Source organism: Rhinoderma darwinii (genome assembly GCF_050947455.1).
Source record: "Rhinoderma darwinii isolate aRhiDar2 chromosome 10 unlocalized genomic scaffold, aRhiDar2.hap1 SUPER_10_unloc_2, whole genome shotgun sequence".
NCBI lineage: Eukaryota > Metazoa > Chordata > Amphibia > Anura > Rhinodermatidae > Rhinoderma > Rhinoderma darwinii.
The window spans coordinates 47,977-67,036 of NW_027461832.1; the positions used below are offsets into that span (position 1 = coordinate 47,977).

Here is a 19,060-nt window from a genome sequence, read left to right on the forward strand (position 1 = left end):
TTGCAAAATCTGGTGACAGAGCCTCTTTAATATTTGACGTTACTTTGCGACTGCCATCTTGTGCTGAATGAATTGTTAGAACAGGAGCAATGCAAACATGGTTATAAATAAAAACATTTTGGGTCTCGTATAAAAAGTCAGTATTGCCCATAGCAACCAGTAAGACTCCATCTGTAAAGCGTACCTGCACTTTCACAAAACGTATGATCTCTCATAGAGACCTATCAGCAGGTCAAAGCACCCAAATCCCCGCCATCGGTGAAACTAAGGGGCAGAATTGCTCAGCCTGACGGGGAGAGCCAAGAAGGTGCAGAGAAACTTCCAGTTTCTGCCCCTTCGTTGTAGCCATGGTTTCGTCGCCCTGACCCTCCACTGATCAAAACTTCTGATCTCTGAGCTATCAAAAGTTTTGTTAAAGTGCAGTTCTGCTCCTACTGGAAAAAGTGACCTGATTGGTTATATGGACAATGCTGACACAATTTGTTGTTTTGTTTCATGCTGGGGTATTTCTTGTAAAGTTTACGTTGCGTCTTATTTCTCTACTCTGAGCATTATAGACTTAAAATAAAAAATGTATTTAAGGAGCTGAACTGACTTCATAAGGATAAATAAATCACAAAAATGTTGCCATACAGATTCTATAAAAAACAAAAACGTAGTGCATCTCCAATTTTGTATTGTTACGCCTCTTCTAATTGGGTGAAACTGTTGCCAAGGTAACCATACATCAGATGCCGCTCATAAAAAGCTCCCATGTTTTATTCTAAGAGTTCTCTGCGAAGCTTCTATTCAGTATAATAGGAGCTCTTGCAGGAAAGGCTTTTGCCATTGACTTGGCAATAGTACCGTCCTATCAGCTGGCTTCATCCCCACCCTTAAAGGGGTTTTCCGAGTTCAAACTTGTGTGTCAGTGCTTTTAACCTCGGCATATGATTACATTTGTAACGCACTTACTGCATCAAAATTGACCCCGTTTCCCGATGCTGCCATGGGGCACATGGCTAGTGACGTCACTCTCTTTGCCTGCTGTGTTTACCAGCCGTATACCTATCACATGGTCAAACCGTAACATTTCTGCCTGGTATACGGCACGTCACTAATGACGTGCCGCGTATGGGCTGTTCTGTTATACAGCCAGGAACGCGCAAGTGCAGTCCCTGCTGTTCTCTCACTTGTCCGCTTGTCAAGCGAGAGAACAGCAGGGTCCACGCATGCACGTTCCTGGCTCTAGAACAGAATAGCCCATACGCGGAACGTCACTAGCCGTGTACATGCCGTATACCAGGCAGAAACTTGTTTAACAGTTTGACCACGTGATAGGTTAACACAGTGGGCAAAGAGTAACGTCACCAGTCATGTGCCCCATGGCAGCTTTGGGTAACGGGGCCAATTTTGATACAGTAAGTGCATTACAAATGTAGTGACATTCCAAGGTTAAAAGCACTGACAAACAAGTTTTAACTAGGAAAACCACTTTTGATTTTTAATTTCTTGGTGGTACATGGCCATGGTTACGTTATCCCAGTGGTGGTCTAACTGTAGCGCTCTAACCGCTGCGAAACTATGAATCCAAAACTTAAAACTGTCAAGGCATGCTGGAAATTGTAGTTTTGCAACAGTTGGAGATCACTGCCCTGCATATTTAGGGAAAACTTCAAACTTCTTAATTTGGAGGAATTATTTGAAAACCTATTTCGAAATACAAATTGTGTTAATGTAATGTATATCTTAAATTAAGAACATTTATTGTCCTGTTTAAGGCAATGGACAGTGTTTCCTGTGTTCTTATAGCATATATAAATCCTGCATGAAGTGTTTGCTTAGTAGTGGAGACGCCGTATACTATCTTTTTTTTTTTTTTTTTTTTTTTTTTTTAAGTTTTGATTTCTGAATGAATAACATATATATGTATCATTTTGTTGTAGCAACAATTGACCAAGATGAGCATGCCAACAGATCTTCTGTGAATTTAAGAATAAGAAAATCTCAGGTAACCTTAATACTTAATTTGTATTCGTCTCTGTTTTGGAGCTTTCCATTAACCTCATTTACAATTAATGAGCAGTTTGAAAATGTAACGTTTGGGGCAGATCTACTGCTACTGTCCAATACCCCATGCACCTAACCGTGCCTGTAATTACAGTCCGTGATTACGGGCACGTCCGGCTGCAGACCGTCATCCTCATTTGCGGACCATGCTCCCATTATAAAGTATGGGAGAACGGTCCGTAAAATAAAAAAAATAAGTACATGTCCTATTTTTTACGGAAAGTTTCTACAGCACAGACACCTTCCTGTAATTCAGGGGTGGGGAACCTTTTTTTCTGCCAAGGGCCATTTGGATATTTATAACCTCATTCGTGGGCTGTACAGTATTATCAACTTAAAAAATTAGCCTGTTATATTTGGTCAAACATTTATTTTTATTTTTTTTTTGTAAACAAATTTTATTGAGTTTTTAAAGCTGTATTACAAAATAGAAAATGGAACATATCAAAAGAGATACATGTGAAAAGAGAATGTACAATAGCTGGTCAAACATTTTAATTGACTCACCCCTGATGTGTTGGCTGGAACTGCTTCTCTTTGGTGAGGCGTGCGATGTTAGGCCCCATGCACACGAACGTAAAAACGGCTGTAATTACGGGCCCATAGATTTATGTTGGCCACGGGTACCTCCCCGTATTCTTACGGGAAGGTGCCCGGGCCGTTGAAAAATATAGAACATGTCCTATTTTAGGCCGTAATTACGGCACGGGCAGGCCCATAGAAGTCTATGGGGCTCCCGTAATTACGGGTGACTACGTGTGTGCACCCGTAATTACGGGAGCGTTGCTAGGCGATTTCAGTGGATAGTCACTGTCCAGGGTGCTGAAAGAGTTAACTGATCGGCAGTAACTCTTTCAGCACCCTGGACAGAAACTACCGATCACAATATGGATCAAACTGTAAAAAAAAATAGAAGTTCATACTTGCCCAGAACTCCCTGCTTCTTCCTCCAGTCCGGCCTCCCGGGATGATGTTTCAGCTCATGTGACCGCTGCAGCCAATAACAGGCTGCAGCGGTCACATGGACTGCCGCGTCATCTAGGGAGGTCGGGCTGGATGTCAAAAGAGGGACGCGTCACCAAGACGACGGCCGGGTAAGTATGAATTTCTTATACTTTTACCTCGGAAAGGCTGCCCCTTCTCTCTATCCTGCACTGATAGGGAGAAGGGGCTGCCGATTTAGTGCAGTGCAATTTTGCAGCGAAAACGTGCCCGTAAATACGGGTGGAATACTGGTGACACCGGACCCATATTTACGGGCACGGGTCCGTAAATACGGGTCGAATACGTGTGACCAAGGACCCTTATTTACGCCAGTATTTACGGGAGGGAAAAAATACGTTCGTGTGCGTGAGGCCTTAGCCGGTAGTGGTGATGTGTCGGTCAGTCTGGAGTGCAGTCGACTCTTTGGTAAGTTTTGAAAAGCACTCGCAGCAGTAAGTTGTTCTGTCTTAAAGGGAAATTTCCATCAGGGACATTTGACATATCCACAGGACACATCCCACCTTTGGCCTCCTAAACCCCGTTCTACCTCTCTGTGTTCCTGCTGATTTCGGACCATGAAGAAGAAAACCGCGTAGCTCGCTGAGCTGCACTGTTTCCGGAACTCCCATAGTAGTGAATGGCCGTTGTGGAAGCAGCGCAGCATGCGAGTTACGCTGTTTCCGTAACTACTACTCAGATCTATGGGACTTAAGGAAACCGCGTAGCTCGCTGAGCTACGCGCTTTCCTTCTTTATGTTCTGAACTCACCTGCTTCAGCATAATACAAAGAGGTAGAACAGTGTTTAGGCGCCCCGTTCTAGAGATAGATGCGGGTCCCAGATCTATCGGACATTTGACATATCCTATGGATATATCATAAATGTCCTTGGTGAGAAAAAAAATATATAACTTTTTAAGTCACTCGGACCTCACTTTGAGTAAGGTGGGCGCACGGACAGAGCCAAGGAGGGAATGACGTGGCGGTCCGAGTGAGGTCAGGGTGTACTGTGACGGGAGTGGACCAGTCCAGTCACCTGACCTCACGTCACTGACCCGGGTCAGGTGACCGGACTGATCCACTCTCTGGCCGGCACACACAGACCTCACTCAAACCACCACTGACGGAGCCAAGTAGCGAATGACGCGGCGGCAGCGCTGTCTGAGTGAAGCCAGGCCGGACCAAATGATCCCGCCGGCCTGACATTTCCCATCCCTGCTGTAAATATACGGGAAGGTGTCCATAGGCCATAGCAATGAATGGGTCTGTAATTATAGACGATATCTATGGTCGTGTGCATGGGGCCTAAGTGTTAGACAGTGTAAGCTTCGATAATGCAGTCAGAACATGTATCATACAGCATGCAACACTGATAAGTTTGTCACATTTTGAGAAACTAGCTAGACATTTTAAACACTTTTCTCTTCATTATACCACCTATTGGTTGGCTTAGTTTACCGCAGGTTATTTGGCGCCAAAACTTTGACAATTTTTCTCCACAGCGTAACATTTTAAACCACGCCTCTTTCCCGCTAAGCCAAGTCCCCTTGTAGAGCAGGGCACAAAAAGTGTCTAAGACCATTAATAAATGTGGCGCACAGCATGTACATCAACTCAATTAGAGCCAGAAATCTGGGGGTTTTAAATAGCAGATCTATGAGTATAGTTTGGATTTGCTGTATTGGTTTGCCGAATCCGATATGGATCCAAGATATGCATCTTATTAATAGTCTGATTTCAATATTCTTCCAAACATATCCCAGTTTAAAGCAGCTCTGTCACCAGATTAGAAGTGCCCTGTCTCCTACATAATCTGATTGGCGCTGTAATGTAGAGAACAGCAGTGGTTTTTATTTTGAAAAACGATCATTTTTGAGCAAGTTATGAGCTAGTTTAGATTTATGCTAATGAGTTTCTCAATGGACAACTGGGCGTGTTTTTACTTTTTACCAACTGGGTGTTGTACAGAGGAGTGTATGAGGCTGACCAATCAGTGACCAATCCGCTTCATACACTTCTCATTGTTCCAGCCCAGCTTCTTTCACTGCACAGTCACACTGTGCTGTGGATCACACTGGGCTGGAACAATGAGAAGTGTATGATGCTGATTGGTCAGCCTCATACACTCCTCTTTACTTTTTACCAACTGGGTGTTGTACAAACACGCCCAGTTGTCCATTGAGAAACTCATTAGCATAAATCTAAACTAGCTCATAACTTGCTCAAAAATGATCGTTTTTCAAAATAAAAACCACTGTTATCTACATTACAGCGCCAATCAGATTATGTAGGAGATGGGGCACTTATAATCTGGTGACAGAGACTCTTTAAACAGGGGCTCGTAACTTCTTACATGGGACTGACTAACTCATTCCTCATTTTCCTTCCAGCACCATTTTCACAGCAGACAGAATAAGTTGGCGACACAAGTTCATATTACTACTGAGATGATGAACAATATTGTGATTCCTAATTAGTTTTTTTTAAAGGAACACTAAACCTAGAAAAGAATTCTAACTGTAAATCGAAGATAACTTTGCTTACAGTATTTGTCAGTCTGTTTGTTTCAGGAACATGCAGAAGATCCAGCAGTCTTGTAAAATACGAGTCTTGTAAAATACGTGCACAGAAAACGCATGCACGCACCTTTCCTGACATTTTTTTGGCTGGTGAACGGCTGAGGGGGCGTAGCTTAACATTCTCTCTCACTGCAGACAGGTCAGGTGGGAGACTTATGCTGCAGCCAATTGTCTAAAGGTGCTCATACCACATCAAATGTCAGTCAAACGAAGCAGAGACCGACCAATGATGGGGTTATATATTTATATATTTTTTTATATATATTATATTTTACAAGGAAAAATACTAAATGTAAAAAATAAAATAGCCATAGCTTTTTTTTTTTTTTTTTTTTGTCGATTGGGTGGCATGAGGGCATATTTTTATGCGGGACAAGCTGTGGTTTTTAATAGTACCATTTTGGGGTACATGCGAGATTTTGATCACTTTTTATTGCATTTTTTTGAGGGAGATGAGGTGATGAAAAAAACAGCGATTCTGGTGTTTTGTGTTTTTTTTACGGCATACACCGTGAGGGGTAAATAATTATATATTGTAATAGTTCAGGCTTTTACGGACATGGCGATACCAATTATGTATTTGTGGGTTTTTCTTTTTTACAAATCTAAGGGGAAAAAGGGTTTCTTGAATCATTTTTTTATTTATTTTTTTTGTACATAATTTTTTTTAATAATATAACAGATTTTTACTTGTTAGTCCCCCTAGGGGACTTGAACCAGCAATCGTTGGATCGCTTGCACTATATACAGCAATATTAATGTATTTCTGTCTTTCCGATAGGCTAGGCAGGGCTTAAGGAGCACAAAGATGGCAGACCTGGGGACCTTCATTATGCCCCCACGCTGTCAAAACAACCATCAGCACCCTGCTATCGCGTTGTGGAGGGGCGATAGGAAGTTTGTCTAAGCTTGTTCGGTAGCTCAGTTTTCACAGCTTTTCTAGAACTGGCAGCACAGCCCTTCTATATCCAACTAATAACTATCCAAGTTATGAACTTGGATGTGATCATTATTAGCTGGATCCTGTGGGTCAAAGACACGCGTGGAACAACTTTCCGCAGAGTCTTCAGTTCAGCTGAACTGAGTAAATGGCTTTGACTGACTGAACAATACAGATTCTGCGTATACAGGATACATGGTAGCTGCATCTTTACAAGTATTATTATTATTTATTATTATTATTAATAATATAGTAAATTTAAAAGTTCTTTTAAATTACTGAAACATTGATTTATTGAAAAAAATAAAATAAATTTTTGGGTTCAAAGGTGTACACAGCCTTTACGGGGTTAATAGAAAATAAATTATTTGTGTAGTAAAATGCTAGATTTTACTTAGTGGAATTGTTAAATTCAAGACTTGGCAAATGTTTTTCCTGTCCACTGTAATATAATTACAGAAAATTATTTAGCAAAATCAGTGTTCAGGCTGGAGGGGACATATGCAGATCTGCCTTCCCTTTTGTGGAGGGGGTAGGCTGGTGATTTAGGAGTGGATGAGAGTTCTCACTGCCATGGTTTTTCGTTTAAAGCTCAAACATAATAGTTCAGTCCCAGAAAACAGAATTTCCCTCCTACAGTATAAAGGATTAATGGAAAAAAGTTAGAGGTCCAGCACACGATATATGAAAAAAATACAAAACTGTTTAAGTCCAAATTAAAACAAGAAATTAAAAAATCCCAGGATAGCGCCTACGCGTTTCAAACTTTTCAGTTAATCATAGCTATGATTAAGAACTGAAAAGTTCAAAACGCGTAGGCGTTCTCTCCCGGGATTTTTTAATTTCTTGTTTAATTTTGACTTAAATAAACAGTTTTTTATTTTTTCATATCCTATCGTGTGCTGGACCTCTAACTTTTTTTTTCATTGGATTTCTACCTACTCGTGACGTAGCTCTCTTGCCCGTGCACCGAATAATCATGGTATGTTGCATCCCACTTCGAATGAGTGGTGAGCGGATTAATTTTTCTTGTATATTTTCTACATAAATGATTTACACCGTAACTTAAAACATAATTGTATTGGTCAAAGTCTCCAGTCTTGTAAAGAAAATACTTGTTTCTTTAAAGGTATTATGTGGGGACCGAGAAGTATTAGCAGTGTACTCACTGGTATGTGAGTACACTAGCTAATATACATTCCGGTCCCCCGTCGCGCGGATTATGAGATTTTAATAGATCTTTATAGTGCTGGCGGGGGACCGGAAGTCTAGTTGCACAACTCTTCGTCATGTGACAGGCCCCGCTGTACTCTATGTACAAGCAGTAGAAGTAGTACAGCGAGTACATTGTGTACAGCGGCCTCTGTCACATGACGAAGAGCTGTGTTGTCATGAAGGAAGACTGTGCAACTAGACTTCCGGTCCCCCGCCAGCACTATAAAAATCTATTAAAATCTCATAATCCGCGCGATGGGGGACCGGACTGTATGTTGGCAAGTGTACTCTCATACTGTAATGATACACTGCTTATACTTTTTGGACACCACATAACCGCTTTTAACCTAATCATTTTGAGCTACACCATGAAAAGTATTTTTTTGTTTGTTTTTCAGCATACAGTATTGTCCAGAAAATTTTGGGAAGTTATGATTGCATATAATGAAACCCAGATTCAGTTTCGAGAACGAAGTAAAGGACGAATACAACGTCAGCTGGAAATAAGTATGATGCAACCTAACCCTTTATCAAAATGCTCATAAAATGGTTAAAAATAAAGCAAAAGGATTGGTTAAGCTTATATTTGGGCAGTAGATGATTGTCCCATCCAATTTGACATTACAATACTACTTTTTTGTAAAACTTATTTTTGATTGCAGTTAAATAGTCACTGTGGTTTCAACAAGAAAATGCCTCTCTCTCTCCCCCCACACACACACACACACACCCTCTGCTTCCTGCACTGGTCATTGACTCTCAATTTACTGCTAAACTCCTTCTTGAGAGATGAGATGCATTATAAGCTCACTTAGGGATCAGGTTACATGATACCCATAGAAGTCTATGGGGAGGGGGGGGGGTGCTGGAAGAAGCGGGAGGCAAAGGTACACATAGACCCTGCTGCAGCTTCTAGTAAGTGTTCTATCGCACCCCAGCGTTGGATTCGCAGCTACACTGCTCAGTACCGCTGTATAATGTCTTCCATGCAACTGCTGCCTCTGAGCATGTGCTGCAGAGCAAATCTCCTTTTCTCTGTGTGCAGTGTATGGAAAACAATAGAGCAGCCAGTCTCCACCTCCTCTGTAGCTGAGCTCGGGAAAACTGACAAATAGGGTGAAGTCGTACACGACAGATTTTGTTGCAGAAATTTCTGCGGCTGAAAATCGGTTCAATACTTCGTATGCACCTTCTGCAGAAACCACCCCATACAGGAGTGGAAAACTGGTGAAAAATCCTATATACAAGTCATATAATCTGCAGAATTATTGTTAATGCGTAACTAAACGTTCGATCAACTTTTTATTTACTAGCAGCATGTGTAATATAAATATATTTTGTAATATACTTTATTAATGAATTTGGGCTCCTTTTTGTGTTATATGCGTTTTAAATGGCCACTCTGACTCTCTCTTTTTTTTACTACATTTTATTTCTTGTATTTCTCCTGTTGCTAGCAGAAATCCGTACACCGTTTGAATGTATCGGTGTACCTGTGGGTGGTGGCCCCATCCTGACGTCAGATGTGCACGCCCCTATCGTGACGTCAGGAAGGTCTCTCTGCTTCTATACACTACACAATTCTCTTTAGTGTAACCTGCAGCAGCAGAGCGTCTGGAAGAGACTGTGATGAGCTCTGCTGCTGTCTGGACTATAGTGGGTATGAGAGGCGCTCCAGTAGCAGAAGTGCAGGTCTGGCCCCCCCACCCTGTCCCCTCTTTCCCCTGTGCACTGTACTGTAACCGGCAGTAGCAGAGCGCAGGGAGAAGAATGACCGCTCTGCTACTGTCTGGTCTCTGGTATGTGTGAGTGGCACTTCTGTAGCTGAAGCGCAGGTCTAGCGGCGGCTCCCTTGCTAGACCTGCACTTCTGCTACGGAAGAATGTCAGAAGCAAAAGACAACTGTGCTGCAAAAGGACCTTTTGGTTTTCCTGATTGGCTTGCTGTTTAGGTGCATGATGGGAACTATGGGTTGATAGAATATTGCATACAGTACTGGCAAACATCACACACGGTAAGACACGCCCCTAGCAACTGGCCAGAATCAGGAAGTGTGAGAAAATAGATGCTAGGAGTAATTTATTCACCAGTTAAAATTTATGTATTTATTTTCTTCGAAAGTTGAGCTAGGCTTTAATCTACATTAACCCCTTCAGGACTGTTCCTGTTTTGGCTTTCAGAACGAAGCCGATTTATTTATTTTTTTTCAAATCTGACGTGTTACTTTATGTGGTAATAACTTGGGAATGCTTTTGCCTTTCCAAGTAATTCTGAGATTGTTTTCTCATGACATATTGTACTTTATGTTAGTGAAAAAATTTGGTTGATAAATTCAATATTTATTGGTAAAAAAAAAACAAGATTTAGAGAAAATTTGCAAAAATTAGCATTTTTCAAAATTTAAATGTATCTGCTTGCAGGACAGATAGTTATAACACACAAAATAGCTACTAGTTTACATTTCCCATATGTCTACTTTATATTCATCGTTTTTTGAACATTCTTTTCGTTTTCTAAGACGTTACAAGGCTTAGAACTTTAGCAGCAATTTCTCACATTTTCAAGAAAATTACGAAAGGTTATTTTTTTTCAGGGACCGGTTCAGTTGTGAAGTTACTTTGAGGGCCTTATATATTAGAAAGTCCCCATAAATCACCCCATTTTGAAAACTGCACCCCTAAAAGTATTCAAAACAAAATTCAGAAAGTGTTTTAACCCTTTAGGCGTTTCCCAGGAATTAAAGCAAAGTAGAGGTGAGATTTACAATGTTCAATTTTTTATTTTTTTTTACAAAATTCATTTGTAATACTTTTTTTTTTTTCTGTACCACAGAAGGTTTTACCCAAGAAATGCAACTCCATATTTATTGCCCAGATTCTGCAGTTTTTAGAAATATCCCACATGTGGCCTTAGTGTGCTACAGGCCTCAGAAGCAAAGGAGCACCTGGTGGATATTGGGGCCTTCTTTTTTTTTTTTTTTTTTCTCGAATATTTTCTAGGCACCATGTCAGGTTTGAAGAGAACTTGTGGTGCCAAAACAGTAAAGACCCCCGCCCAAAAGTGGCCCCATTTTGGAAACTACACCCCTCGAGGAAATTATCTAGGGGTATAGTTAGCATTTTGAACCCAGTTTGTTTGTTTTTTTGCTAAATTTATTTGAATTAGTATGTGAAGATGAAAATCTACTTTTTTTTCTGAAAAAAACGTAGAAATTTTTACAAGGAATGAAGGAGAAAAAACAGCCCAACATATGTAAAGCAATTTCTCCCTGTTATAGGAAAAACCCATATGTGGTATTAAACTGCTGTTTGGACCCCCAGCAGGGCTCAGAAGAGAAGGAGCAACATTAGGATTTCTGCCGTGCCGTGTCGCGTTTGCAATGCACTGGAGGGACCAAAACAGTGGAAACCCCCCAAAAGTGACCCCATTTTGGAAACTACACCCCTCAAGGAATTTTTCTAGGGATAAAGTTAGCATTTTTATCCCACAGTTGTTTTGCTCAATTCATTGGAATTCGTCTGTAAAGGTGAAAAACACCTCAACATTAGTAAAACAATTTCTCTCGATTACGGGAATACGCCATGTGTGGTAATTGTTTTTTGGACCCACAGCGGGGCTTAGAAGGGAGGCAGCGCTAATTTGCTTTTGGGTGCCATGTCGAATTTGCAAAGCCCCTGGGAGGCCAAAACAGTGGAAACCCCCCATTTGGGAAACTACACCACTTAAGGGAACTATCTAGGGGTATAGTGAGCATTTAGACCCCACAGGTCTTTTGCAGAATTGATTAGAATTAGGCCGTGAAAATGAATATCAACATTATTTCCACTAAAATGTTGCATTTTTTCAATTTCATAAAGGAGGAAAAAGCACCCCAATATTTGTAAAGCAATTTTTCCCCGAGTACAGCAATACCCCACGTGGTCAAAAATTTTCTTTTTCGTTTTTCCTTCCCCGTTTCCAAGAGCCATAAGTTTTTTTTCATTTTTCCGTCAATAGAGTAGTGTGAGGGCTTATTTTATGCGGGACAAGCTGTAGTTTTTATTAATACCGTTTTTTGGTACATACAACTTTTTGAGCACTTTTATTACATTTTTTGGTAGAGGCAAGGTGACCAGAAAACAGCGATTTTGCAGTTTTAAATTATTTATTTTTCATTGCGTTCACCATGCGAGTTAAATAATGGTATATTGTAATAGTTCAGACTTTTACAGACACAGTGATGCCAATTTTGTGTATTTTTTTACATTGCTTTAGAGAAAAAATGGGAAAGTTTTTTTTTTTTTTTTTTTTTTTTTTGTACTTTAAATATTTATTTAATTTTTTTTCTCTAATAACCATTTACTTTTTGCTTTTACACATTTTATTAGTCCCCCTAGGAGACTTGAACCAGCAATCCGTAGATAGCTGGTACAATGCACTATTGTAATTTTTACAGGCTCCTGTAACAGCGCGATTGCTGTTCCTGTCCCATTAGTCCCGGGTGTCAGCTGTAATACACAGCTGACACCCGCAGCGTATGGCGCGGGCTCAGCGCGTGAGCTTGCTCCATACTTCACCCCCCACACCACGACATGCTATTAAGTCGTGGTGCGCAAAGGGGTTAATGCGCAGCGGATGGTGCAGAGTGAAAATTACAATTTTCCACTGAGATGCCATTTTAGTGCACTATATGTTATGCCCAGCTTGTGCCACTGAAGACTAATACCTCGTAAAATATTAATCGGGTTCTCCTTGGTATGGCGATGCCATATCTGTGGACGTAAACTGCTGTTTGGGCATTCTGTAGGGCTCAGAATGGAGGGAGCGCCATTTGGTTTTTAGAGCGCAGATTTTACTTGGTGGTAGTTCTGTTTGCTGTTTTACTGGTATTTCAGTTTATATCTTGGGGGCACATCTAATCTGTGAGGAATTTATTAGGGCATAATAAGAGGGTATAATAATGGGGTAAATAAATAATAATCCGCAGATATGTGGCCAGTGTCGCACTGACAAATGGTGCCAGATGTTATCCGCTTTTGGGACACTTTGCCCATTTTGCATTGTCCTATTCTGGGAGCCAGAACTTTTTTAATTTTTCTCCACCGGAGCTGTCTGAGGGCATATTTGTTGCAGGACAATCTGTTGTTTTCATTGGTACCATTTTGGGGTGCATGCGTTTTTTTTTATCACTACTTTTTTTATTCTATTTTTTTGTCAAGCAAGGTGGCCAAAAACCATAAATGTTTTTTTGTTTTTTTTAAACATCCTTTTATTTTTCTAGGACGATACAAGGCTTAGAACTTTAGCAGCAATTTCTCACATTTTCAAGATAATTTCCAAAACCTATCTTTATAGGTACCAGTTCAGTTCTGAAGTGGCTTTGAGGGCCTTATATGTTAGAAAACCCCATATGTCACCCAATTTTAAAAACTAGACCCCTCAAAGTATCCAAAACGGCATTTAGAAAGTTTCTTAACCCTTTAGGTGTTTCACAGGAATTAAAGCAAAGTAAAGGGGATATTTACAAATTTCTTTTTTTTTTTTTGTCGGAAAATCCATTTTAATCCATTTTTTTCTGTAACACAAAAGGTTTTACCAGAGAAACGCAACTCAATATATATTGCCCAGATACGGCAGTTTTTAGAAATGTCCCACATGTGGCCCTAGTGTGCTAATGGACTGAAGCACCGGCCTCAGAAGCAAAGGCGCACCTAGAGGATTTTGGGGCCTCCTTTTTATTAGAATATATTTTAGGCACAATGTCAGGTTTGAAGAGGTCTTGTAGTGCCAAAATAGTGGAAACACCCCCAAAAAAGACACCATTTGGCAAACTAAACCCCTCAAGGAATTCATCAAGGGGTATAGTGAGCATTTTAACCCCCACAGGGTTTTTGCTGAATTTAGTGGAATTAGTCGGTAAAAATGAAAATCTCAATTTTTTTCCAATAAAACTTAGAAATTATAAATTTTTACAAGGAATAAAGAAAAGAGCGCCCCAAGATTTGTAAAGCAATTTCTCCTGATTATGGCATTACCCCATATGTGGTAATAAACGGCTGTTTGGACACACGGCAGGGCTCAGAAGGGAAGGAGCACTATTTGGCTTTTGGAGCTCAAGTTTACTCAATTGGTTTTTGGGTGTCATGTCGCATTTGCAAAGCCCCTGAGGGACCAAAACAGTGGACACCCCCCAGAAGTGACCCCATTTGGGAAACTACAGCCCTAAAAAGAATTTGTCTAGGGGTATAGTGAGCATTTTGATCCCATAGGTTTTTTGCTGAATTTAGTGTAATTAGGCTGTCAAAACTTTTTTTTTTTTTTTACGGCGTTCACCATGTGCTATAAATGACATATTTAATTTATTCTGTGGGTCTATGCGAGTACGGCGATACCATATGTATATAGTTTTTTTTTATGTTTTGCACAATAAAATCACGGTTTTAAAAAAAATATTTCGTTTTTGTGTCGCCATATTCTAAGAGACACAACTTTTTGAGGGCTTGTTTTTTGTGGAACAAACTGTAGTTTTTATTGGTACAAATTTTGGGTTCATGCGACTTTTTGATCCCTATTTATGCAATTTTTTGGGAGCTGAAGTGACTAAAAATAGCTTTTTTTTTTTTTTTTTTATGGCGGTCCCCGTGTGGGATAAATTACATTATATTTTTATAGCTCAGGCCGTTACGGACGCGGCGATACCAATTTTATGCATAGTTTATTTTATTTCTAATAAAGGACTTTATAAGGGAAAAAGTTTTTTGTTTTTTTTGTCCCACTAGGGACTTGAAGATCCAATTGTTGGATCGTTGTTATAATACCCTGCAATACTTGTGTATTGCAGGGTATTATACCTGTCAGTTACACACTGACAGGAGGCATATTAGGTCCTGCCTCTGGACCTAATCACCTTCCATAGATGGCAGACTGGAAGCCTTTGATAGGCTTCCGGTTGCCATAGCAATCACCCCCGCAAAAACAATCGCCCCCCGCAATCGCGTAGCGGCATGCCGATGTTGCTATAACAAATTAAATGCGGCAGTCGCTATTGACTGCCGCATTTAAGGGGTTAATCGGTTCGTATCACCGCTGTGATCCGACCCTATGTTTTCCCCCACTACTAAGGCTGCTAGTAGCAGCCCTTACTGGGAGATGCCGGGCTGCGGGGAACGCCTGTGCTCTGTTAGGAGCACACGCAGATTAACGGCTGCAGGCACATTGACCAGTGCTGCAGCCCGTTAATCTACGTGGGGTGGTCGGGAAGGGGTTCAACGTGTTCATTTTTTTTCCTATAATAAAAGACTTCTAGGAAAAAAAGCATTTTTTGTTTATGCAAGGGGGGTATGTTCACACGGGCTATTTTCGGCCGTTTTTCGGGCTATAAACAACCAAAGTACGACCAAAAAATCAGAAGCAGAACGCCTCCAAACATCTGCCCATTGATTTCAATGGGAAAAATGGCGTTCCTTTTGCGACAGTCCGTTGTTTTTTACGTGGCTGTTTTGAAGAACGGGCGCGTAAAAAATAAAACCGCGCTGAAAAAGTGCATGTCACTTCTTGAGCTGTTTTTGGAGCCGTTTTTCATTGACTCTATAGAAAAAACGCTCCAAAAACGGCTGTAGAAAATGCGAGTTTGATAAAAAAAAAAATGGCTGAAAATGAGGAGCTGGTTTTTCCCTTGAAAACAGCTCCGTATTTTCAGACGTTTTTTAGTAAGTGTGTGAACATGGCCTAACTTGACTCTTATTTTTACACTGTTATAAAACATTTTTATTCACTTTTTTTTTTAACTTTTCCTACTAGGGGACTACAAGACTTGCAGCTCTGATCGCTGCTGCAATACATTACACTACCTACGTAGTGTAATGTATTTTAACTGTCCTTGTGACGTTAGAACGTCTGGTCCTCATAGGCTTCTGTACATGGCAGCCCGGAAGCCGTTGTCTGGCTTCCGCTTGCATGGCAACCATCGCCAGCCCCAGTGGTTTCATGTGGGGTTGGACTATCTGCTCTAAACGCCTTAAATGCGGCGATCGCAATCGACCTCCGCATTTAAGGGGTTAACAGCCAAAATCAGTGGCGATAGGCTGCTGATCGGCAACAGGGAATGCAGGGCAGACGCCCTGCACAGTTAACCGCTGTGGTGTAGCGCCGCGCGGCGGTTAACTGTCAAAGTACAGACGTAACTGCACGTCAAGGTGTGCAAAGTTAGCATTAATGGGAAGGGGTTAAATGTCTCGTGGATACCTTTTTGTATTTTTTAGAAGCTTCTATATGCATCTTTTCAGTATTATCCTGGGTTCACACTGAGTTTTTTGCAGGCAGAAAATCTGCCTCAAAATTCAGTTTAGAATTTTGAGGCAGATTTTGCTTTGCCTGCACCCCGATTTTCGTGGCGTTTTTCACCCGCGGGCAAAAACCACTGCAAAATATGCTTTCTCTGCCTCCCATTGATGTCAATGGGAGGTCAGACGTAAATTCCTGAAGATAAGGCATGTCCCTTTTTCCCGCGAGCTGTTTTTTCCGCTCGCGGGATAAAAAAAGACTCCGCCTCCCATTAAAATCAATGGGAGGCATTTTCGGCCATTTTTTGACGCTGTTTCCACGTCAAACGTGTCAAAAAACTCAGTGTGAACTGACCATTAGATGTTTGTATTTGCAGCTGGAAAAACAACCACAGATGATGAACTGGAAGAGATGCTGGAGAGTGGGAACCCCTCAATCTTCACATCAGATGTAAGTATTATGACTGTGAAACGAAATCCATATAACAAGGAAGGGTACAAGTTTGTCTTCTACTACCGTTTCTCTGTTTAGATTATTTTGGATTCCCAGATCACGAGGCAGGCTTTGAATGAGATTGAAGCAAGATACAAGGACATCATTAAGTTGGAATCGAGCATACGGGAGTTACATGACATGTTTATGGACATTGCAACGTTGGTGGAGACTCAGGTGACTCTCATATTTTAGCTTATGATGATATTCCTCTATGCATTCAGAGCAATGAAGAAGAAGAGTTGCCCATGGCAACTATTCAGGTTGCTGTTTTTTAATTTATGCCCCTAAAAAATAAGAGCTAGAAACTTACTGGTTGCTCGGAGCAGCTCCTTGTTTTCCCCCATGCGTTCACTTTGACAAATCTTCCCCACGATGATATGTATATTTATGAGGCACATGCTTTTTATGTAGTTAGAAATATACAGATTGAATGTAAATGTACAGTGTCATCTTTGTCATTCAATGCTCTTTATACTTGGGGGGAGGGGGGGGTATCGTGTAAAGACTTGTTTATAGATGATATTGCTAAGATGTTGGACACATTTTACAATTCGGTGGAAGACTTTTCCAGGATAAATATAAAATGTATTTTTAATTAGTGTCATATTTGCCTGTTTTCACACACGTGCTTATTGTTCCTATGCTAGATTATGGAATTAGTCACTCTCTTCCCCCTTTAGCACGTTGTTGTTTTTTTTTAACTTAACTTTTGAAGACAAAAAACTCTTGTACATACAAAAGAGTGATATAGAATTTGTTAGCGCTATATAATAGATAGCATTACCAGAAAAATAGCTGGCTTTCCATAACCAATCTTAACAAGTTGTTTAATGCTCTATTATTTGCTGCTGGTTTTATCTCCTGAAGGACCGAAATCGAGGTAAAAGATTCACGTTGTCATCTGTCGGCATTTTCATTCCAGCACGTCCAAGTTACATAAGTGTTTCTACTTATATTTGGTTGATACAGTCACTGCCATTTCTATGCATGTATCAATTCTATTCAAGCTCTTTACATACCGGTCATCCATAACATGAAGTTCTGAAGGTTCAAAGCCCAATTCAGACACGTTGTTGTTTTATTTTTTTTTGCCCGCTGCTTTTGAGTTATGTCATGTATGTGGTGGTAGTGCTGGACCTTTCTACCATTTTGACACTGAGATTAATCCCCATCACTCTTGAGTTCCTTTTCTCCATAACAGAATTTGTCCAGGATTCATTCATATTTACAAAAACGACCGATCAGGAGAGATTGCACATGCAATGGTTTGGTGTACAGAAATCTAAAATGGCTGTGGACGGAGCCTTTTATTTATAGGTTCATGCTTTCACTTAACACACATTAACCAATCAGATGATGCCAAGTACATATAGGTATACACCCAAAAATACTTCCATGTAAGGTAATGACTTTCTTCCTAATATATATGAATCCTGGTACTCATCAGTTTGGAATCAGATGATTTAAGAGACTATTAAAAACATATCTAATACATATCTCCAACAATATAATGCAGTCATTTTGATAATATTTATACATTATAAATCTAACAGTTATTAGATTTATAGAATTACTCTGACAACACCATCACAAGGTGTAGGGAACATCGCCTTAATACCACATTTTAATGCAACTGTTAGGAGCTATTACGGAAAATGCAGCAATAACCAGAATATGACCACAACTTGCAAATATATCCTTTTTTTGTGCTTGCTTTAGATAATGTTTATTTGTATGTGAATTATTTATTTATTTATTTTTTAACGCTGAGCTAATGGACAATGAGGACAGGCGTATACATGAGTGAGAATGGGGTTGGTTCTGTTGCTCATTGCAATCAGACCTCTACTGGGAGTTTCGAATGAACGTTATAAAATTATAGCAAGCCTATGGGAAAAATAATCGTCATGTTAGTAATGCCTTGTAGTCAAATTTGCACAAGTTTGAATAGAACAAAAGCTGTATTAAGATTTAGTCCGGAGGCCCGTTTACGGTTAGTCAATTTGGTCTAAGGCTGCTTTTACAGGTGTCATTTTGATGTAGTTTTGTAAGGCACCAACGGGTGGATTCCAAGAAAGGTGAAATAGAATCTTTCTGCTTTTCCTCCATTTACAATCCACTCCTTGCATTGACTTAAAGAACTACATAAACTGTATCAAAATGGCACGTGTGCAATCGCCCTAAGGCAGGACTCACACACAACGTTTTGCTACATTTTTAGTGTCGTTTTAATTGGTGTTTTGCTGCGTTTTTTTTTAGTAAGGGCAGATGGTTTGTAGAGTTTTTGAGGCAATTTTGTGGTCCGTGGCGGTTTTTCTAAACGCAGCATTTTCTGGGTATGATGCTTTTTCAGGCATTTTCACCATAGGCTTCTCTATAGGACTTCAAGAACACCAGAAAAAAAAAGCACGTAGAGAATTACATCAAATTAAAAACTCCTTAGCCCCTTAGTGACCAGCCTCTTTTAAACCTTAACCCCTTAAGGACGCAGCCTAGTTTGGGCCTTAAGGCTCAGAGCCCATTTTTTTTAATAAATTT

At 40.3% G+C, this 19,060-nt stretch overlaps 1 protein-coding gene across 1 annotated transcript in view; it reads left to right on the top strand.

Annotated features, from left to right (window-relative positions):
• The first annotated feature begins 1,932 nt into the window (after window positions 1-1,932).
• Window positions 1,933-19,060, top strand: part of LOC142697949 (syntaxin-2-like) — a 36,123-nt gene continuing 18,995 nt past the window's right edge. The window contains exons 1-4 of the mRNA XM_075847728.1: window positions 1,933-1,990; window positions 8,164-8,272; window positions 16,404-16,477; window positions 16,559-16,696. Coding sequence (XP_075703843.1) covers window positions 8,197-8,272; window positions 16,404-16,477; window positions 16,559-16,696 — 288 coding nt within the window. The 5' untranslated portion in view covers window positions 1,933-1,990; window positions 8,164-8,196. The remainder of the gene's footprint in view (window positions 1,991-8,163; window positions 8,273-16,403; window positions 16,478-16,558; window positions 16,697-19,060) is intronic.